At 57.1% G+C, this 22,117-nt stretch overlaps 1 protein-coding gene across 2 annotated transcripts; it reads right to left on the reverse strand.

The window, feature by feature from the left end:
- Positions 1-814: 814 nt before the first annotated feature.
- SHF (Src homology 2 domain containing F) lies at positions 815-14,640 on the reverse strand. Of its 2 annotated transcripts, XM_010571523.1 has the most exons (6): positions 14,517-14,640; positions 13,221-13,439; positions 11,476-11,613; positions 8,215-8,386; positions 7,748-7,867; positions 815-4,201 (listed from the first exon to the last, which is right to left on the reverse strand). In XM_010571523.1, the coding sequence occupies exons 1-6, from the start codon at positions 14,548-14,550 to the stop codon at positions 4,015-4,017; spliced, it is 870 nt and encodes a 289-aa protein (XP_010569825.1). In that variant the 5' UTR covers positions 14,551-14,640; the 3' UTR covers positions 815-4,014. The 2 variants fall into 2 exon arrangements, with proteins under 2 accessions (XP_010569825.1, XP_010569824.1); XM_010571522.1 differs by lacking the exon at positions 11,476-11,613 and having other exon boundaries at positions 14,517-14,631.
- Between the last annotated feature and the right edge of the window lie 7,477 nt (positions 14,641-22,117).

The following is a 22,117-nucleotide window of genomic DNA, read 5'->3' on the forward strand; positions in this document are numbered from 1 at the left end:
CCCAGTCCCGCAAGGATCAGAGTTACTGGTAATGCTCTCCAGCCTCTGAGGTGTTCAGGAGCCTTGGTGACTTGTGCCAGGGTGGATGATGAGGCTGATGTCAGGCTTGACACTAACCGAAGTGCTTCATTTTCAGCAGGTGGGAGACATTAGGGACTGTGACAGTTTCAGCAAACATACCCCAGCTTCCAAGGAGGGCAAGCTCAAATTCTGCCCTGAATCAGCCTTTCACCCCTCTTGGTTGCCTCCCTCCTGCAAGACTGCATCTGCTGGCCAGCGAAGTCCTGTGCAGGAGTAAGCACGGCCCCAAGCTGGCCCACAACCAGGCAGAGTGGCACGAGGCTTGGGGGCCATGCCAGCTCAGCCCTGACCGCCATGCAAGAGCAATGTTCCCAGCCGTGCTAATCCAATTATAAAACAAACTTCCTTCCCTCATTATCAGGGTCTGCAGCATGCTAAAACAGCTCAGCGATTATGGAGGGCTTAGCAAGGGACTAGAGATCAGGCGATGAATGACAGAGCTGTTTCACTTCTGGGGAGGAGAGACAGAGAACAGAGGCAGCCAGGAGGACACAGGGGATTGCTGGTACAAGTGGATTGGGAATTGCTACAGACAAAGGTCTCTGGTCAACCTTCATGCTCCCAACAGGGTTAACCTTAAAGCCACATCAGGTTGTTCAGGCCCTTGTCTGTGTCCTGGGGATTAGCATCTTCATGAATGGGGATTCCCTGTCACCTCTCTAGCCCTGTTGCATGGCTGCCCCCACCCACCCCATTCCCAAACAACACTCACTTCAGTCATGGGATAGCACAGATAGCACTAAAATACCCTTGTAAGAGAGATTCAGTTCAAATTTTCTGGGAAGGTCCTGATCAGCTCCCATCATAAACAGAGGTTGCAATACACCAGCCAGTCCCAGTGTCACATACTTTCTGTGCAAATCCCAAAATGAGACCCCCTGGGTCCAAACAGGACCCAGGACCTGCTTGGATCTGCCCCATTTGAGAAGATCAGGTCCATCCCCTGACCCAGTGTCAAGCTGTGGGCTGGCTCTTTGTCCTCCTGTGTCCTGGCTCTTTTTGTGTTCTGCATCCTGCAGCCTGCTCCTACATCTTTCTTGTTGGACCTCCTCCACCACATGAGGGCCCACATGGAGCTGGAGGCTCCATTGGGCTGGAGGCGTTACCCTCAGGTTGCAGTGAATTTGCAGCCATCTGTCCCTGGTGTCCAGTCCCTCCTGGTAATGCTATGAAGAGGGGAAAAAGAAACTAGCTGGGCTTACAGCAGTTCTGCTTCTCTCCAAAAAAAGCCCTTCTTGGACTCTGGTCAACACTGACACTGCCTGGAGTAGGACGGTGAACTAGAGATCTCCTGAGGTCCCTTCCAATGGAAGTTATTATATGAGTGTAGCCAGGTCAAAGGAAGTAGTTATTTCCCTTTATTTGGCACTGGTGAGGCCACGTCTGGATACCATGTCCAGTTCTGGACCCCAAGTACAAGGAGAGAGTCCTGCAGAGGATCACTAGGATGGCCAGGGCTGGAGAACATGTTGTACAAGGAGATGCTTGAGGAGTTGGGCTTCTTTAGCCTGGAGAAGAGAGGGCTGAGGAGGGATGTAATTGCCACAGGGAGGATTGAGAGCTGCTTAGCTGAAGCACTTGGACACAAAGCCCAGCTCCAGAGCAGTCCTGCTGGTCTGTGACTGTTTCTGGGGAGCTGGTGCGACACACACACGTCTCACACCTCTTAGCCCTCGGCAGGGATGACCCTGAGATGGATCCAGGCTGCTTGGGCAGGATTTCACCCTAAGGCTGCGAGGTTGCTGATACAGCCAGCACTGTCTGCCAGGCAGTTTGCTCCCTGCCATAGTTTCTTGAGAGAAAAACCCACAATACGTAGGGAGGCTCTCCTGTGCCTTCATTCCCCAGCTGAACGGACTGGAGAAGCCTCTGCTTTCCCAGCCGTGGCCACAGAGTATCCCCTGAGACAAGCTCTGCACTGGAGCCGTCAGGGCACAGCAGGGCTGCTAAAGGGCCCTTGAAACCTTTTAAATGCAGCAAGGGCATCCAAGAGCATCTCTGCAGATTTCTGCATCCCCAGCCCTTTCTGCAGGCACTGGTGTGGCACTGCCAGGAGAAAAACCCTCCAGCTGGAGTCGCCTCCGTCGCCGCCGGACAAGATGCCTCCCTGGGATGGAGAGAGGCAGCCGGGGAGCTGCCAGCAGCCAAGCAGGGCTGTAAGGAGACACCAGGCGCCCGACGAACTCAAACCACTGCCTTTTAAGGAGCAGCAGAGCCTGAGGCATCCTGGAACAAACCACCAGAGTTTCTGCAGGCTCCCAACCACGGCATGCACTTGGGGACCATGCTGGCCGTGCCTGACAGTCCCCATGGCAGCTCAAAGCTGTGATGAGCAGCCAGGACAGCAATCCCCCAGCTACAGATTGAGTCTGGAAAACCCCAGAGCCCTGGATGGGAGAGCAGAGTTCCTGCTGCGGCTGCGGCGCTCGCCCACGCAAGGTCCCTGCGGTCCCATCGATCACCTCCGTCCCCCCCAGCAAACCAGCAGGACCAGCTCCTTCCTGGGAGGAGGCGGTGGGGAGGATGATGCTTTTTCACAAAGCCTTCATCGAGCCACTGCTAACACATCTCACTGATGCCCCAAGCGCTTTCCTCCGCTGATGCAAAAGGTTGTGCTGGTCCAGCAGCGAATTTGCCGCTGCCATCCCCTCTGCTGACCACTGCAGGACCACCCAGGGAGCGAAGGGGAAAGGGAACGTGCTGCAGGGGAGTAACAGCGAGACAGCTTAGTCTGAAGCATGGATGGAAGAAATGCACATGCGTGGGTACAGCAGCAAGCAACACCAGGAACAAGGTTAAATGGCAAGGTGTGCGTTAAGTGCTACAGACCACCAGATGTAGCTTCAGCCAAATGAAGAGAAGGACCAAGCTGGCCTGAAGACAAGGTGTCAGGAAGATGAAGAACAGGACTGGAGCCAGTAAATACCCAGAGGAGGGGAACAGGAGGTCCGTGAAATTCAGGGATTTTGCCTAAGACTTAGAAGGGGTGAAGGAAAACAATGAGGCAAAAGATCCCAGAGAGCACCGCCTTCTACAGGGAATAACAAGCAAGTCCAAAATCAGCTCATCGCTGCCTGCAAAGGGTCCCAAAGACATAGCAAGGACGTGACCACTGGCATCCCTTGTCCCCCGTGTCTCAAATGAGTGAGCTGGCTCAGGCACACAGGTCTCAGTGTACACAAGAGTGAAGGAAAGATCAATTTGCTTACAGCCTTTGTGTAATAAAATCCCCCTCCCCACCATTTTGCCACACTCAAGGTGGTGGGATGTGGGCGCGCGGTCCCCACGGAGCAGGAGGTGACCATGCACCGCTTTATTAGGCAGCGGTGCTGCACACGCAGCTGAGACTGGTCACTATTTACATTTGGCAAAGGATGGCGGCGAGTACCGAGCACCTGTGTGGGTGGGGGCCACCACCGACCTGCCTGGTCCCCCACGCCTCGCTAGCCACAAGCAGGCCCCTGCTCGCCCCCTGCCAGCCTCCTTGCCTGCGGGCACAGCCGTTTTGTCTCCCGTGGGCAGAGCCAGGCACCCTCACAGAGGCACCTCAGGCCCACTACTGGATGATCTCTCCCCCTTTTCCTGCACGTCACCCCCCTCCCCGGCCTCTCCAAGGCCCCAGCTCCGGTCCTTGCATCCCAAGCTCTGCCAGGAGGCAGGTGAGGGCAGCGGGCAGCCGGCGAGCCCCACTCAGCTCCTCGTGCAGGGGGTCCCCTGGCGCCGTCCCAGTGGGCAAACCAGCGCATGGGAGCCCCCCGAGCGAGTGGGACAGGGGGTCCGGCTGCAGCAATCCTCAACAGCGCCGGCCGTGCCCAGCGAGGTGCTCATGGGCTGCTGGTCCGGAGCCCATCCTCAGCACAGCGGCGCTCGGCCCTGCGGATGCGCCAGTTTTGGGTGCACCCGGCCTCGAGCCTGGCTCACGGGGGGCGAGTACTATAGGGTACGGATAGCCACTGGGTAAAGCAAGGACATGTGCTCAGCCCCCTTGATGGGCAGCTTGCGGCTGGCGTAGTGATGAATGATCTCCGGCACGCTGTCGAAGGGCGGGCTGTGCTGACCCAGCACGTACTTGTTCTCTTGGGTCCGGGACAGTTTCATGTGCATGAAGCCCTGGCTGCTCCTGCAAGAAGAGATCAAGGCAGGGTTAGGGGGTACAGCTGACCCCAGTCTCCCGTCAGCTCCCGACCCCCCTGAGACAGGCAGCCTGCCCCTGCAGCTGGGGGGGACGCTGCTGGCTCCTGTCCCCAGCCACGGCCCTGCCCGCACCATCCCACTCTTGGCCAACTCCAGACAAAGCCCACTGCACAAGGGAAGGAGACGGCCAGCCACGCTGCACTGTGTCCCCCGGTGGGGAGCACGGCTATGCAGTGGGGTGTGAGGGGTCCATCTGGGGACAAGGACGGTGCCGAGGCTGGGGTAGGTGTCTGCAGGCAGGGAAGCAAGGACATAGCTCGGGCAGGAGCAGTGGGGGCTCTTGCTGCAGGGTGATGTAGGGGCAGCAGCTTTTGCCCCTCACGTGTGGTAAAGCCCCTTTTGCAACCACCCCGGCTCACACAGGGGGACTTCAGCTCACGTATCTCCAGCCTCACTGTGGCAAAGCAGGATTTGCTCCTTCGGCCTGCAATGCATTGCCCCCCCCCCCATACTGCGGGCTCCATAAAACCCGCTCAGCGTAGCGAGGCCATTTCCCGGCACAGCATGGGCACCGAGCCACGCAAGGCTGCGCAGGGAGATCCTGCCACGAGCGCTGATTCCAAGTGACGGGCTAATGGCCCTGTTGCTATTAATTTGCGTCTCTGAGGAGAGCCACAGCCTGTCTGCAGCGTCTGGAATGCACATTATGGCAAAATATTGATGACTTAAAAGCAGACAGGACCTCATCAGCAATGCTGAGCTGCTTCCAGCGCTGTGCAGGCCGGTTCCACCCCCCCGGCTGGAGACAGTGCCCGTAATGGACAGCCCAGCTGCATTAGCAGAATGGGTTTGCAATCCATTTAGCGTTGAGAGGCAAGGAGCCGGCCGTCCTGGGGGAGGGCAGGGGGGAGAGCTGCAGCCCCCCGCCAGGGGCCAAGGAAAAGCGATAGCTGGCCACATCCTGTGTCCCAGCAGCAGGGCGCAGGGAAGAGCTGCGGAGGCTGCACCATGCATGGCATCCCGTGAAGGTGCATGGGTTTATCCGGCGCACACACACGTGGCTGCACCGCTAACAGGCAGAGCTGCCCATGGGTGCTGCCCTCGGCGCTGCACCCTGTCTGTAGATGGACCCAGCCACTGCCTGGTGCTGGCAGGGCGAAGATGCACAGGAGCCCGGTGCAGGATCAGTGCTGGTCCAGAGCTGGAGTGCTGCCACACGGGTCCACAGAGAGGCGATACTGGTTGTGTTTTGCCAAAATCATTTCACGGGTCTTTGTTGCAAGCTCAGGGACCTGACCAAGATCAGACCCCCGGAGAGATGCCTGAGGGAGCACACTGCAAACCCGACAGCCTCGGAGCCAGCACCAGGGGCAGAATGAGGACAAGGGGCAGGTGCTGCTCCTGCCGAGCACCTTACAGACGTGAAGAAGGACCCAAACCTTTGCAGCGTGGCCTCAGTCACTCTCACAGAGGTGTGAGCCAGGAGAGACTCATTCTCCGAGCGTTTGAGGCAATGACACTACAACCCTGTCCACGACAGGCAGCGTAGGGCTGCCTAGCCTGGACCAACCAGAACTGTCATGGCAGGGTTAAATTCTTCCAGCTACCCAGCTACCTGACCTAGCTACAGCTATGTGTACAGCTGCTCCTGCTGCTCTCTCTCGTGCATATTTCCCTTTAAAGCAGCACAAAAGGGCTTTAGGTCAGCACCAGAGCTCTCTTTCAGACCACCTCCTTGGCTGTACCTCCTTCCTCAAGGGAAAAAAAAAAAAAAAAAAAAAAAGTTTAAAAAAAAAGAAGTAGAGAGACACAGACAGACAGCTTACAGCTATATAGAAAGTGTCCCAGGGGATTTTCCTTGAAAAGGCTCTACAGAGAAATGCAATGGAGTAAAAATCATGCTCCCGAGGCTGCAGTCTCTCTGCAAGCACAGCAGGAGGACAGGCAATGCCTGAGCAGCTCCTGGATGGGCTGCATTCTCCTCTGGGGAGGTGGCACACCACTGCAAGGCCACGTCCTAGCCACACATGCTGTTTGAGAAGAAGATTTGGCCATTTTTGCCACGAGCCTAAGGATGGGCAGTAAGAAGTAAGGAAAAAAAAACCCAAAGAAGTGAGTGACTGGCTTGTAGAGAGGTGATGGAAAGGGGCACCCATGCTGGCAAGAGAGGAAGCCCCATCAACAACCCCAATGCCACCTCCCAGGCTCTCCAGTACACATGCTGGCTAATGCTACCTGCAAGGCGATGGCTGAGAGGACCTCTCACAGCCTCGAATAAGACTCATCAACCAGCAGAAGCTGTTGCTTCAAAATTGCTCAAAAGCCAGGGCAAGGAAAAAATACTGAGAAAATTAAAACATCAGTAAAAATTATTAACAAAAAAAGGAAAGGAGGGAGCTTTTCCAGAAAGGCTTGTTGTCTGATCTGAAAGCTACAAGTGCAGAAGGAAGAAAGAATATTTTCAGCTAAACTTCTGCCCTGGTTTGGTGTTGAAGTCAGCAAAAAGTGAAGAAAAAAAAACAAAAACAGAGAGAGAGACGGAGCAATCTAATTCACAATTGTGTCACTGGGAAATAAACAGGGGAGGCTGAAACCACCAGGGAGCAATGCAGGTACAGAGACCACTAGGGAAACTTAAAGTATATTGAGAAATACAATGGCCCGTTGTTGGGCAGAGACAACTGAAGTACTCAATAAATACTTTTTTCACATCTACCAGGAACAGAGCTAATATAGTCGTCCAGCAGAAGGGCAAGAATGTATTTGCTAATCCATCATCATCTTCAGGACAGTAACAGCTTTGATTTCATGGGTTTGGGCTGCCCCAAGAGTCATGCAAGAGCTGGATAAGGAGCTATGGGCAGCTTGTCCCTGGCAGGACACGTGCAGCGATGCTTCATGCAGTTTTGGCACTCAGGGAATCTGAAAACTTGGGGAGGGCGCAAAGATCCCCCCAAAAAACTCAAGCAGAAACCAAGCCATGCTGTGGGGGTAAGGTTTCCCTGCTGGGAAACCAAAGCAGGGTAATGCCCTCCCTACAGCGCAGTTGAGCAACGGCTTCAATGATTACGTGAGCTGGGGCAGCAGGGATGGGTACCCGCGTTTCCGTCAACAACAGGATCACACAAACTTGCTTTTCCCATGAAACTAAGCTACAAAAAAACAGGGTAACAAGAAGCCAGAGCTGGAAGCTGTAACCAGATGCATTCAAGTGAGCAGCGAGGCACATCGTTTTATCTGTCTGAGGGACTACTAGCACTGCCAAGGGAAGAGCAGTGTGCCTCCAGATCTACAAGCCTTCCCGAGAGATACTTTTGCCAGACACCAAACCAGAAAGAAGCCTGTGCCACGCTGCAGTGAAGCACAGACTTCTTCTTCCAGCCATTTCTGTCTACCCCGTGGTCTTCTCAGAGTTACCCCATCAGCACGGGCACAAGTTTGCGTGAGGCATCCACCTGCAAGGGGACCACCCATGGCACTGGGTCCCTTCTGTTGTGGGTCCACCCCCCAGCCCCCCCCCAGGCCCACTCACTTCAAGGAGAGGGAGAAGTCGTTCTTGCTGGTCTCGCTGTTGCGCACCAAGTAGCTGGCCTCCTTGCACAGCCTCAGCAGTGTCTCTGCGTCCGTCCGGCTGATGGCCCCGTGGTACCAGCTGGAGACGGGAGAGGGAACGGCTGTGCCAGGCAAAGAGCAGACACCCTGGGAAGGACTATGCCCTGGGGAAGCAGCAATGCTGGCACCCCTGGCACTTCCCCGAGGACAGCAGCCGTATTCGGGGAGAGGGATGTGGGGTGGCACCGCTGGGGCTGGGGGACAAGGGGCAGGGCTTCCACCGGGCAGCTCAGGGGGGTGCAGAGGGCACACAGGGACACCACAACTGCAAGACAGGCAGCAGGGACAAGCAGGCAGAAACGCAGGGCCAGGGAAGAAAGAAAGAAGCGGGTCTGCCCTAGGCCTCCTCGTGGTGTGGCAACAGGGAGAGGGGCAGGCAGGTCTCACCACTGGCTCTCCAGGGGCAGGGCAGGGTCAATCCTCTCCCCAACGAAGGGGCCAGGCTCAGCAATCAGTGTCTTGGTGCTCTTGAGGCTGCTGGAGCCATGCCTGAGGGCAGCCCTGGCCTTCTCCTCCCTGCAGGGCGAGGTGCGGCCGTACCCCAGCCCCTCCGACGGACCTGCAAGACAGACGCACGTCACAGCTGGCAGTGGGGACAGGTGGACAGGCTGGGCTCCCAGCTTTCCCCGCCGTGGAGGGAACCCACAGAAAGAGACAGAGCCACGTCACGTCGTGCTGGGTCCCCTCATGCTGCCCCATCCCCCTGCTTTCAGCAAGGGCAGGGCACGGCAGCTTTTGGACTGCTGCTCACTGCAGTGTCCCAGGACAGACAAGGTTGCATCCCCACCACACCAGGACCAGGGTCCTCACAGCACCCGAGCCCCTGGGAATATTTTCTAGGGAGGTTTCAAAAGCTCAGAGGGGTTTTGCTAATGCAACCAGCGATTCAGTGGTTGCGGCGTAGAGTTAAGTGAGAAGCAGTAAGGAGAGGCTCTCCAATCTTGGGGGGGCAGGTGGGGAATTAAATTAAATTAAAAAAAGAGGGGGTAGATGGAGCTAAAGGGAGCGGTCAGTTTGAAAATGATGGACACATTTCTGCTGGCACAAGTAAACCTCCTGAGGTGAAAAAAATAATTCCCCGAGGTGGGAAGGAGACATTTTGACTGCAAGGTGCCTCCCCAACGCAGCCACCTGCCTGGCACCAGCCCAGCCACCGGCACCCCGAGCACCGACAAGGCACGGTGGCCCAGTGCGTGCCACCCGGCGAGCAGCGGGGGATTAACTGAGATGTGCCCGGGGGACCCAGCCTCCCGCTGACTGTTATTTCTGTGCAGGATGATTTCAGCATTAACAATATTGTTTTTCCCTCCTCCAGAGCGTTTATTATTGCTCCCCTGCAACGCAAGCCCCCTCACACAAATTACTTATCGATCAGGCAGAGCTGCCTTGACGCGAGGCTGCCAGTGGCTGATGCCACGGAGGCACAGTCGCCCCGGAGGCGGCTGAGCCCAGACACTGCAGCTCCCAGGACAAGTGGAATGTCTGGGACTGGGCAGCGTCCCCCCCTCCCCATGCTCCCTGGCTGCTCCCTGGAGGGGGAAGCAAAAGCAGGGCGATGCTGAGGCCACGCTGCTGCGGGGCAGAGGCAAAAAATACCCAGGGAGGGATATTCTTCTCTCTAGCAGGGCATCCTCTACGGCAGCTATTTGAGGGACACCCTGTCTGGGCCCTACACAGGCGAGCAGGTCTCCGGCCCCCCCAGCACTGAGAAGAGAGGAAGGCAGCTGAAAGGAAACCCAGCCAAAATCCTCTGCAGCTTAGCACAGCTTAAAACCCCCTGAGAAGGAGCTCAGGGAGGAGGTGCCTGGCATTAAGGCTTGACAAGCCCTGCCTCTGCAGTGGTCTGGCTTTTCACTGGCCAGGTTCACCTTTGTACGTAACATCCAGGCTTCAATTTCAACTCATCACCTTAAAAAATTGGGGTGATCATTAAAAAGCCAGACAATCAAAACACCAAACTGTTTGCTGGCAGCACAAAGTCATCGTGTTAGAGGCTCAGAAGAAATGCATTGCACCTGTCAGAGAAAGGCAGAGGTATGTGCATGATTAAACAGGATATTAAAAACAAGCCCCTAAGAGTAAGAAGACAGCCTTCAAGAAGTTCAAGTCACTCCCAGACAGGGGAAGTAGAAAATGAGACAAAACTCTGGCAAGATAAACTTAACACAACAAAGCAAGCCTGGAAAAAAAGGGACTCTGTGTTGCTAAAACCAGGAAAAATGACAAACTGATGTGTTCATCAGGAGCAGGATGCATGTCAGAATGACTGCAGGGATAAAAAATGATGGGGGAAGAGAAGAGGCTGCATAGCAATGAAATTAATTTTTCTTGACACCTGCATTCATTGTAGGAATCCTCCTGCCAAGACCTTTCTTTTTCGGGACTGCTCTCAGCCTGTAGCATCCCTATGGGTTTGGGACAGTACCCCAGCGTGGGCCTGGTAAAGCAGCCGCGTCGCTCTGGAGTGCCCCTACAATCGGCAGCAAAATCAGCTGTCACGTGCAACCTCGCGCTTAAACCCACCTGGGAGGCAGCAAAAGCCATACTGTTTTTTCTTTACAAAGCTCTGCAGGGATCTGGGTAACTGCAGATAAGGAAATCAGACATCTGCACCTGGCACGTCACAGTGTCTACCAGGAGCAGCGTTAGTGACGCACAGGCAGACACGGCACACCGGGACGCAGCCTCTGCTTTGCAGAGAAAAAGTCACGTCTTGCAGATCCGTCCCAGTTCTCCGCAAGAGTGACAGCCCAACCCCAAAAGCCTGGGTGGCTTTTGACAACACCCCCCCACCTAATGCTCTTGGCAAAATCCTAATCCACCACAGCACAAGAGCAAGGTCCTTACAGTATTAACAATGGGTTAAAAGAGAAGCAGCAATATTTGGCTTTCATAAGCGAGACTGCCAGCAGAGTCCAAGGGGGATTTACATGGGGGCTCTGCTGCTCGGCACACACAAAAAAGGCTTCACAACAAGGCAAACCTGAGATGACAAAGTGTACCTGGGAGATTTAGCTGTTCAGGATAGCAAAAATGAGAGTGAAGAATCCAGAGGGACCCCCTGCCACTGAGCAGCAAGGTAATAAAATAGTGGAGGAAACGGAGCAGTGCTAAATGACGAAGCGAGGCACACGGGGAGAAAACAACCCCAACTTCAGCAGTGGGATCTGAATTAGCTGCTACCACACCTGTAAGGGACCTGGGTATTAAGTTGCAAGAAAACATCAGCTAAATGCTTAGAGCAGTTGTTGAGAAGACTGTAAAAGCAGCCATCAAACACTGGGAATTTGGAGGCAAAGAGGAGAGAACAAAAGAGAAGGTAATAACTCTGCCACTGAATAATCCCCTGGCGCAGTTCGACTGCTGCGTGCAAAGAGGCATCGTGGAGCTAAAGAAGATGCAAAAGAGGCGAGGACAAATGCCTGGCGTCTGGCACAGGACACCTGAACAGGCCAGGAGGAGCTGGGGGAAGGCGGAGGAGGAGGGTGGATGTCTGGCAGCACCTGCAGGCAGCGGGGAGAGCCCTGCCAGGTCCGGGCAAGCTCCGAGGCGTCGCAGCATCTCGGTGCTGGTGGGGCAGCGAGGCAGGGTCACGGCAAGCACTGGCCGCAGTCCCCCCTGGACACCCCGCTGTCATGCAAGACCCACCGTTGGCGTCTTCGTAGCTGGGCTGGCTGTGCTGCAGAGGGACGGAGGCACCAGCCTCACTGTCCAGGGGGCTTTCACCACTGTCGAGCTGTCCCACCGGCGGTGGCCATGGCAGGTCTTTAATGACCTTGATTTCAACTGGAGGGGGGGGGGGGTGCGCAGAGAGAGAGAAAGAGAAAGAGAAAGAGAGAAAGAAAGGGCTTAGAAACAACCAGCAACACCAGGCCCACGGAGAAGGAGAGCAGCTGTGGGGGGAAAGACCTGAGGACTAAATTCCCGGGAGCCCTAAGCCAGCTTGGCCATCTAGTCCCCTCCCCAACACCAAGCAGGAACAGGGCTGATGTGGGGCACATTCCCAATGGAGAGACCCTGCTCCTCCATCAGCTTTCCCAGCCAACCCTCTCTGGGGTGGGAGGGAGCCTGTGATCTCCCCCCGTCCCATGTGCATGTCCATCCGGAGGACCTTGGCCGAGCGTCCCATTGCCATCCATCCTGCCTGTGCATCCATCTTGCCCCGGTTGCTTCCCAGCCACCCCACGGGGTCCACGTTCCCCTGCCAGGCACCAGCGGGTTGCTGCCTCATGCCAGTACTGGCTGCCCATCAGCAGGGGTCTCACAGGCCCCCCAAAGGGCAGAGAGATTCCGGCATTGCAGGAGAGGAGAAACACCTTGCAAGCCACAGCAGGACCTGCTCTGGCTCCAGAAAAAAACAGGCAGCAGGTCCTAACGTGGCCCAGGGCACAGCAACCTGACTCCCTCAGGACTCGGAGCAAGCTTGAAGTGCCCTGGCTCATGCCCACGTGCATCCACGCGCGAGCCAGACCTGTGAACACACCACCTCCACCCAGGGACGTCAAGCAAGGCGGCTCATCCACCCAGATCCGGAGCACAGACACCTCAGCACAAACCCAGCCCGGCAACGCACCGCGTTTCATGACGGAGCCCGACAAGCTGAATCCTTGGCACAGTGTGCCGTGGGCACTGGCCCTGCACCCAGCTGAGTCCCCATGGTATGAGTGCAACCCCAGGCATGAGTAGATGCTGTGGCATCGAGCCCAGCAGATACATCTCCAGCTCACAGAGCCCAAACCCAAAATGTGAACCACTCCCAAGCCCGAATCTCCACGCCAGTATCCCCGTGCAGCGCCGACAACTGCCAGCTCAAGCACCTTGTGCGCGCCGGCTGCAGCACAGATGCACAATGCTGCAATTAAAATGCATCCTAGATAAGAGCATGGCAATTAGCCAGCACTGGCGGAGGAGCCAGCGCTAATGCACAGCATGGATTTCCTCATTAACAAACACAAACACAATCGATCCCACAGCACAAATAAATAGGTCAGGGGACTGGACAATTGCCTGGCCAAAGGCTCCTGGGGGAGTGCCCAGATCTCCTCCTGCCCTGAGGAAGCATGGATCTGCTTGAGCCCAGGGTCGAGCCTCTCCCCTGCAATTTGAGGTTTCTGGGGGTTGCACCAGAGGCTGTGATCACCCAGGGGGAAGAGGCAACGAGAGATGAGCACTGGACAGGCTGCCAAGGCAGCTCCATCCACCACTCCACACTGCCTGGCTCCCTTCTGAAGTGCATGAGCACTCCCCAAGCCATGGAAATGCAGAGGCCAACACTACTGACCCCCAAAAGATGAAGGAATCCCAAGGAGCCAGCTTCCCCTGTGAAAAACGCAACACAGCATCAGTTGCTTTATGGTTGGAATCCATCCTTTATGGCTGCTCCCATCACTCACCTGCAAAGGCTTTGGAGATCCGCTCCTTCTTCCACTCCCAGGGCTGGTCGTACTCCTCCGGCGGCCGCTCGTCATCCTCAGGCAGCCGGGACTCCCTGGGCCTGTGGCAAGCCGGGCGTTCACTGTCCATGTCCAGTCCTCCAAGCACAGGCTCATAGGGAGTGTCGTAGAGGTGCAGTGGCCGGGCAGGAGCCTCCCGTAAGCCCTTCTGGCGGATCTCTGGCAGGAGAAGAGGGAAAAGACCATGAGCTCTTTGCCCAACACAGCCTGGCCATGGTCCCCAAAGCCCTGCTAGATGACAGGGCTCAATTTCACCCAAGGGTGACATGGGATAGGGACCATCAGCAATGGAGGAGAGCCCCCAAACCTCCAGCAAGCGCCTGCCAGAAGCCGGGGAGCTGTTGGGCAGCCAGGTCCTGAGCAGTCCACAGCACCAAGATGCCTTCTCTCCCCACAGTACAATATCCCCTCACTCGGACAGCCCTGCAAAGCGGGGTCCATGGGGACAGAGCATCCCAAAGCCTGATACCCTGCAAGCAGCAAGGCCAGGTTTCTTCCCTGGACACCCAGGGTGGCTAGTTTAATAAAATGCCCTTCCCTCGAGCAAAACAGAAGTCTGTCCCACAGACACAAGCAGCCTCCTCGTCGCTTGCAGATTTTTCCAAGAATTGCAATGGACTAGTCCAAAAAGCCGCATGAGCTTTCCAGAAACCACTCACTCCAGGAAAATCATGGAACTGCAAAGCAGAGACAGAGCCTGGAGCGTGCAAGCCGGCACAGTGACCCTGCATGCACTGCGGCGGTAAGAGCAATGCCTTTGGGAGTGCGTGCTCTCACCTCACCTGCTTTCCAGCCATAAACAAGCCCACTGGGGATCCCACTGCTGCAGCAGACAATGGCACGCTCTGGCCCGGTCCTAACCGAATTAAATAACTCCCACATCCATCTTAGTTTTACGCCAGATGCATCAAATGTCACACCTCTCCTGGCTTAGCCTGGCAAGCAGGCACTGTGGTCCCGGGGGGCAGCATCGCAGGGGGAAATATTGAGGTGCCTTTATTGCTCGGGTAGCCTTTGTGAGTGCTCTGGCTACGGCGAGCCCATCACACACAGCTAAAGCTGTGAAAATTTGCCTGCAAAGTGGCTGTGTGCCACCACAGCAATCAGCCAGGTTTGCCTTGTCTGGGGGATCAGGTGCTGCCATGGGCTGCAAGAAACAAAGTACAGTGGCCACCAAATTCACACAGCAGGGATGAGAGGCACAAAGTGGCCTTTGCACGGAGCCTTCCACCTTACCAGCCATCATCTTCTGGGCTTCATACGGCTCCATGTATCCATCATTCTCTGTCACCTTCTCTAGCCCTGCCTGGCTACCAGCTACCTGCGCCGCATCGAAGGGATCTGCGTAGTCCTCCAGGACAGCCAGCTGGAAGAAGGGAAGGTTAGGAGAAGGATTAGGATACTCCCTGCCTTTTTGCGGGGCGGGGGGAGGGGGGCAGGTCAGGGACGAGTTGAAGCCCCTTGAAACCACACCACAAGCTCTGCTAGCAACAAGCCAGAGCAGCAGCTGGGACCCTGAGCCTGCATCATGGCACCCCGCAGAGCAGGTGCTGGCAGCCGGCGGCTTTCCAGGCACCGGCGCTCGGCTGTGGAAATGCTCCAGCCTTTGTCCCGAAAGCTGGGACAGAGCCAAGCAGAGCAGAAGGCGGCCCGGCCTCCTCCCTTACCATCGGCTCAGCATTGCCAGCGCCCACGCAGACACCCCGGCAAGGCCCCCGCTGCGACACAGGCCTACTGGTGATGCCATTCCCCCCCACCACGGCACACAGATGCTCTCCCTGCACGCAGCCACATTTCCTCACCCGATGTGGGGAAGGGGCACAGATCCCAGTACAGGTGTGTCAGCTGGCACTGGCACAACTGGGAACTCACTGGTTATTTTCCAGTGCTCCTGCAGGCTCATTTGAAGATGTTTCTCAACAAAAGGGCTAAGAACAGCCTACAGCTTCCTGTCCGCTCCCTCCCAGGCCCCCGCAGCATCCCCACACGTGTCCCAAGTAACACAAGACAGGGCTCCTCCACGCGATCAGGAGTCACTGGGAAGCAGGACCAGGAGCCTCTCAAGCACCATGTCACAGGGACAGCACAAAAAGCCCGAGGTTTGCCTTCGCTAGCGAAAAGGAGATGATCCTGCAGTAGGATATGGGGAACGTCCCAGAGCTTGATCCCCTCTGGCGCTGGAGCCACACGCCTGCACCAGCACCTCAGCAGCTTCCCAACTGGAGCACACCATTGCACGATGCCATAATCTCCAGCAAGCCTGGAGCTGTACATCCCCCCTTCAGCCCCAAAGCCTGGTCCCAAAACGGGGCCACACAGTATTTCCAGCAGGGTCCAAGTGCGCCCAAGCAGCTTTGCCAGGGTCTCGCTCACCCATCAGACTGCAAACCCCAGGCTGGACCACCCGGCGAGATGGGTTTTGCCACCACAACGCCAGCTACGCAGAGCTCCCGCAGCAAGGACCAAATGGCCAGAGCATGGTGTGGTGGCTGCCTAATCCCACCCAGTGCCAGGCTCTGTCCTCACCGCCATGCTGTCCCTGCGCCTGGCCAGCCTTGGAGACCAGGGCTGCTCCACGTATTCCTCTCCGGCTTCTGTAATCGGCTTAAAACAAAACATTTCTTCCTCTTTCCTGTGCAAAACGGCCCAACAATAGCCTCGAGCAGCAAAACCCAGCAGGAAAAGGGAACAGGAACTGGAGCTGTAAACACCTCTGTGAAGCCCTGAGCCTTCGCATCCCTCTGAGCTGCAGGAGGAACACGGCTTCCTCCGCTCCAGCTCACCACCTCCTCTGTAAAAGTCCCAGCTCCGGGCTCCCTGCGTGGCTGATGCAGTGGGGAGCCGGGCCGGCTCTCCAAGCCTGGCCCCTCTGTACCGGGGTGTGAGCGAGCAGCAGAGCGTTGTCCTTGGAACAAACCCCAGGGCTTGCAGCCACCCCAGGCAAGCACAGGGGGTGGTTCAAACGTGGGAGCGAGCAGACGCTCTCACCCCTCGGCAAGGCAGCAGCAAGACAGATGGCTGCTCGGGGTATCGGCCTCCGCCAGACAAGAGGGAAAGAGCAAAACCTCCTGCTGGCTCTGCAGGCAGGGCCCGGTGCCAGCGAGCTGGCTGGGATGGGGCTGCAGGAGCAGCCAGCCCCTGGCTTTGCAGCGGGAGACAGGAAAGAAATCTGCCCTCACCTCCATCATCCAAGGGAGACGTGGCATCACTCAGGCCCTGCCGGGGACACCGAGGGGCAACACTGAGCCCAGAGGGCTGCAGCCCTTCGCTTGCCACCGCTGGGTCAACCCCCCCCCAGGGAAATCTACGTCACTGGTGACTTTTGCAGCTGCTTGGTCGCTAGGACCCGACCTAATGCCCCACAGGGTGGGGAGATGGGCGACAGCAACTGCAAATTCACTGCGGGAAGCCCCTGTTTTCTCAACACCCTTTTCCTCTCCAAGGCAAAGAGGGGTTCAGCCTGCAGCAGGCGGGTGCTTCCCACCCGCTGCCTGCAAGATCCCAAGGGCAGATCAGCACCTGCCACTCTGAACAGCCAGGAGATCCCGTGGGCTGCACCCATGCCTCGAAAAGCTGCAAAGAAGCTTCCATGCCGCTGCAAGGACATCCACAGAGCACAGCCCCACGCTGGCGACAGCTCGTTCGCACACGTGCAAGCACCGAGGGAGGCATGAGCACAGGCAGGCGTCCCAATGCAGGGGCTCGACACACGAGCGCCTGCGAGGCGGGCAGACAGACAGCGCCATGCCCGATGCTCAGCCCTTGCAAGAGCTCTCATGGCTCCAAGTGCGCTGCGGGACTGTGAAACACAGTCTGCTGACTCCCCTGGGCTCAGAAAGGGGTTGCCTGCTCGTTCCTCCCGCCCCAAGCCCAACCTGCCCACATTCAAACCTGCCACAAACCCCGTTTCCTAGATGCATTTTGCTAGGCAGACATAGACCTGACTTGCTGCTGGCACCAGTCTTGGACCCTCCCTCTCTCACCCCGCAAACACAGAGCAGCTTCAGACAAGACAGGGCACCAGCACAGCAGCTTGGCAGCTGAGAGGCTCCTCTGCACGTGGCAGTCGCGCTTCCCAACCAGAGGAAAGCCCCCTCCATATTTCCTCAGCGCTTGGGTCTGTCTTCCCAGGGAGGGACACATGAGGTCCAGCAAGCTCACAGAGCGGACCCCACTCAGATGCCTCCAGCTCCAGGTCTAGAAAGCAGAGGATGGTGGAGAATCCTAACGCGTCTCTGCCAAGACCCCTAAAACTGGGTATTTTGCTTGCAAGGGGGGTGCAGAGGCACTCCAGCAATTAGACAGGCTCTGCGCAGGCAAGACTGGTTTGCTGGGCTTAGCTTGGACCCAGAGCAAATGGCTCAGATCAGGCAGGGGCTTGAGTCTCCGAGCTCCCTAGGTTTGGTGGGGTTTTGCCGCACTGGCTTTACTCCTCCACTATCTCAAGGATGCCTCTCTGTAGGAGCGAAGTCTCCCCACCATAGGGTGCTGAGAATGTAAACCCATTCATTTTTTAAATAGCCAGATATTACAGTGGAGAGCCACAGAAAAGCTGGGAAGGCAACTCCTGTCTCCAGGGTCATTGCAACCTCGGGATGCACAATCAAGCAAGCGAGAATGGTACCCCGAGCCCCAAGGCTGGAGGGGCTGGAGGCTCCGGCCAGTGCTGGGAATGGGGCAGGGCTCTTAGAGGGCAGACAGCCGGGATCACACAATTACCGAGTGCATCCTAATGCCCTTGCACGAGGGGCCGAATTAAGGTTGCCCAGGAAACTGCATCTCTGACATTTCCTAATCGGAACGCTGGACTTTACGAGCCGCGCAGGGTGCTCTGCAGCAGCCGCGGTGCACACAGCCGCTCCCCCAGTGCAGGCGGGGGCCATAGCCACTGGCAGGGCAGCTCCCAGGGTTGCCCCAGACACCCCCCACTTCGGTCAAAGGCCAGGCATTTCCATGCTTCGCTCGCCTCCCGTGTCGTGGAGGGAGCTGCTCACCGCCCAGCTGATCCCAGCGTGCCGCTCGGGTGCCCAGATACCGAGGCATCACCTGCTTATACACAGCACAAGCTTTGCTAGATTTGAAATAATGCAGGTGAAAAGCAAAGCCTGACAAACAAAGCCACCATCCCAGGGCAGCTCTTGGTGCAGACTACTCCTTCAGAGAGCAGCCAGGCACCACTGGCACTCGGGCACAGATCCTCTTTATGCACGTGAGTGTTTTTCACACATTTATCTGCTGTGGCAATGTACACCCAGATCCCTGCTGCAGTACTGAGGCTGGTCTTGCTTTATTATTTATGCCAGCTGTAAGAAAAAAAAGAAAAGAAAAAAAGTAAGGCAAAGGACCAGATCATCGCTGGGTTCTCGCAGTAAAACAGTTTTTACGCTGCCCACCAGGGAAGGCAACAGCAGCTCTCCAAGAGCATTCACAGTTCAGACACCGAGATCCCAGGGCAGAGCCAGGGCTCTTCACCTCATCTTGCCTACAAACGTCCTAATTGCCACAAACTTTTGCCACAACAAGATGCTCCACTCTATAGAGAGGTCCCTGGAGGACACCTGGGGAGATCCCTCACGTTATAAACAAGTTTCTTGCACTGGAGATAAAGCATGTTTGGGGTCCCCCCAGGGAGATTGCTGGGTTTAATGCTAGAGCCACTCTGAGTTATAACCAAACTCAGTTTTTGTTCTTTCTGTCAGGTGCAAAATTTCCCCAGTTTTACACATCTTGCAGCTTGGCTTTTGGCGGACGCCGAAGCCAAACCCAAAAGCAAACCGAGCACTGGCCTTCCAAGAAAGAAAGGTCCAGTCCGCAGACCGTGGGGCATGGCTGGGCCAGGCAGGGAGCCCATGGCTGCACCCATGGCACGGGAGGAGGGAGTGGGGGGCGGACAGCACAGCATTGCGCAGGATGACTCAGTTTGGGGAGGCTCTTGCAGGAAAGACACACACCCAAGAGCTTCCTGGCCGGCCGTTCCCACACCCCGCGGCACTGACCCTGTGTTCCCAGCAAAAACACCAGTGACCGGTCCCGGCGGGCACGAGACAAAGATGACCCCAGGCAGATCCCCAACCCCGTCCCCAAGCACAGGGTGCCCTAGGTGCAGGTGTCCCCATGCAGGCAGGGCCCTCACCACATCTCTCCCCACTGCATCCTGGTGGCATTGCTCCTCACGCCTGATCCAAACCCAGCAGAGAAAACATCTCCAGGGTATCTGCCTCACTCAGGCGAGCCACACAGGGCCAGTTCATTGTCCACTGCTGTAGGGAAAGGACTGCCCAGACCAAGCAGATGGAGAAGGACCTGTGCTAGTTCCCACCACGTCCAGCAAGGATTTGTAATGGAGCAGGAGCCACTGCAGAGCTCACTCTAAGTGCGTCCCCACAAGATGTTGCAGATCCCACACGAGGCAGAAAGATGTGACGACTCATGCTATGAAAGCAAAGAATCACACGGCCCCGGCAGGAAGGATGCCATTGCCAAGATGTCCCTGCCCCCGTCTTCAGCTCTCCAGAATGGGCAGGACAGCTACAGTGGGCACAGGGCTCCCAGGGAACACGGTCAGTCCCCCAGCCTCAACGCAGCACCCATACCACAAACCACATGGCCTTGGCCAAGCCACACAACCAGGAACTGATGGCTGCTCCATCCACTTCTGTCCATCCTCGTCCTCCCCACTCGGAAGGGCTGCGCATTTTATTGGAGTGTGTTTTTCACTGTCAATCATTAGCAAAAAACCTCTCTGCTCCAGCAGCCTTGCCTGTACCTGGAATTGTACTTCTCCCTTCATCTTCAGCATCACCGCAACTCAAGGCCCACACCCGCGGGCTTTGTGGAGCCCCAGTCCCCACAGCAGGTAGGGAACGGTGCCCATCGCCTCTTCCTAAGCATGGGAACACTGAGCCCCCTGCCACAACCATCGTATCAGCTTGAAGAGCTCAGCAGAGGTTCCAGCCCGGCCCTGGCATGCCTTCCCTGCTCCAGGACACCTTGACGTTGTCACCAAGAGCAAGGGCCGCAAGCATATCAGCAGGCCCCCAGCAGGCACCTCCATCCTCCTTGACCACCTCCAGAAAGAACCACCATGACCTCGCAGCAACTGGGGAACCCTCTCACCACTCAGCCCAACATCAAGGCCAGTAGATGGGAGCTTCAAAGGGCACTCAAGCCCAACAGAGATGCTCCACATGGTGGACGCTCCCCGGCTCCTCCAGGGAAACTGTTTTAATGGACAGTTGCATGCACTATCAAATACTGCCACTTTATCTCTGGCTTCACCCAGCCTCCAGAGCTCTGCCTGTGTCCATCACGTACTGGAGCCCTGAAGATTTAGAAATGTTCTCCCCACAGAGGCACACAGGAGATCAGGAGATAATCTAATTACCGTCCATCTCGGATAAGATGAAGGGTCTTCTTCAGCCTAGTGCTGTTAGCAGGGTTTCCCCAAACGTATCCCAGCTTTTGGCTCTTCTCTAAACTTCCCAGGTTCTCCTCAGCCCTCAGATGCCCGCACAGCCCTGGCTGTACCTGTTGGTAGTCCCCATTTCCCGCAGCTCCTGCCCAGCCCTTTGCACATCACAGCCCGAGTCCTTCCTATGACCACCACCTGCTCCTGAGCCCTCCGATCCCACACGGCATGTTCCGGAGGAAAAACCATCCGGCCTGCCTCAGCAAACCACATCACCACAATGGGCACCTCCAGTCCCCGCTGCCAGTGTCCTCCTCCTCCTCTTCTGCTGTCTGCAGTGGCCAGTTTACAGGATCCCGGCTAAAAAGGGGGTTTCTGCAGCACCCCTCCGGAAACCTCCCAAAAGCGATTAGTCAGTACGAGCAACATTCAAGATCCACCAGCGACAAGTTTTTCTGTCTTCTTAAAATATTCCCAAGCAGATTTTGCCCGGCGCTCATTTTGTCGTGCCGCTCGGTGATGCCAGGACCACAGATGGGATGATTGTATCCACCATTCCCTCCACCAGCCAGATCTGCAATCCCGTCAAGTTCGCTCGACAAGCCCCGTCTTGCAGGCGGCAGCGCTGGCGGGCACTAATTACCCCTCCTGCCTTTATTTGCGCAGTCCCCGCATCAACCTCTCTGCCAAGAGGCCCGACACCGACGGCCGCGGCCCTGGCGGGTTTATTCCTCTACCGGGTCCTTGTGCCGCTCGGATCCCGTCTCCCCACGGGGAGCCTCTCCCCAGCTCCTGCCTCTCACCGGGGACGTTTCTCGCCTCCTTTCTGGCACCGGCAGCGCCAGGCTCCGCTCTCGCCCCTGAGAAGCTGGCCGGGAGGCGGCAGACAAAGAGGCGCTGAGGCTCCCTGACAAAGCAGCACGGCAGCTCAGGGGGGCCCGTCCGCTGCCGCTGGCATGGGCAGGCCCTGGCAAGTGGGCAGAGGGAGATCTGTGCTGCTGGGCACAGGGCAGAAGGAGGCCGAGGGCCGCCGGCCCCGCCATCGGAGGCCACTGGAGACGGTCCTGTGCCGCGCGGGACCTTCCCAGGCTGGAAGGTCTTCGCCTCTGTAGAGCACCGAGCGCTCGGCTGCAAAGAAATGGCAAGAAGGGAGGGGAGGAAGGTAGCCGGCAGGCCCCGCGCTCTCGCACCTCGGCGAGCGATGCTTCCTGCTGGGGATCATACCTGCCTCCCGCGGGAGCTGGAGGAGAAGCCGGGGCCGCCCCCACTGCTGCTGCTGACGTGTGACCGGCATGTCGGTGCTGCTGGGGTGTGGGGGGGACACGAAGCCTGGCCGTGGCTCCCACCGTGGCGAGCCCTCGGCGCTCGGGCCCCACCTGCCCCGGGGGTCCCGGCCCTGCTCCTCGCAGCATTCCCTCCCTCCCCCCCC

Source organism: Haliaeetus leucocephalus, unplaced genomic scaffold (assembly GCF_000737465.1).
Source record: "Haliaeetus leucocephalus isolate CR32 unplaced genomic scaffold, Haliaeetus_leucocephalus-4.0 Scaffold339, whole genome shotgun sequence".
Taxonomy (NCBI): Eukaryota; Metazoa; Chordata; class Aves; order Accipitriformes; family Accipitridae; genus Haliaeetus; species Haliaeetus leucocephalus.

Bases quoted from the DNA above. Each gene is read 5' to 3' on its own strand.
- SHF (XM_010571523.1), bottom strand. From the start codon at position 14,550: ATGGAGCCGTATGAAGCCCAGAAGATGATGGCTG. The intron at 13,440-14,516 runs GTAAGGTGGAAG...TTCTCCTGCCAG, and splicing joins AGCCCAGAAGATGATGGCTG to AGATCCGCCAGAAGGGCTTA. The intron at 7,868-8,214 runs GTGAGACCTGCC...TCCCGTCTCCAG, and splicing joins CTGCCCCTGGAGAGCCAGTG to CTGGTACCACGGGGCCATCA.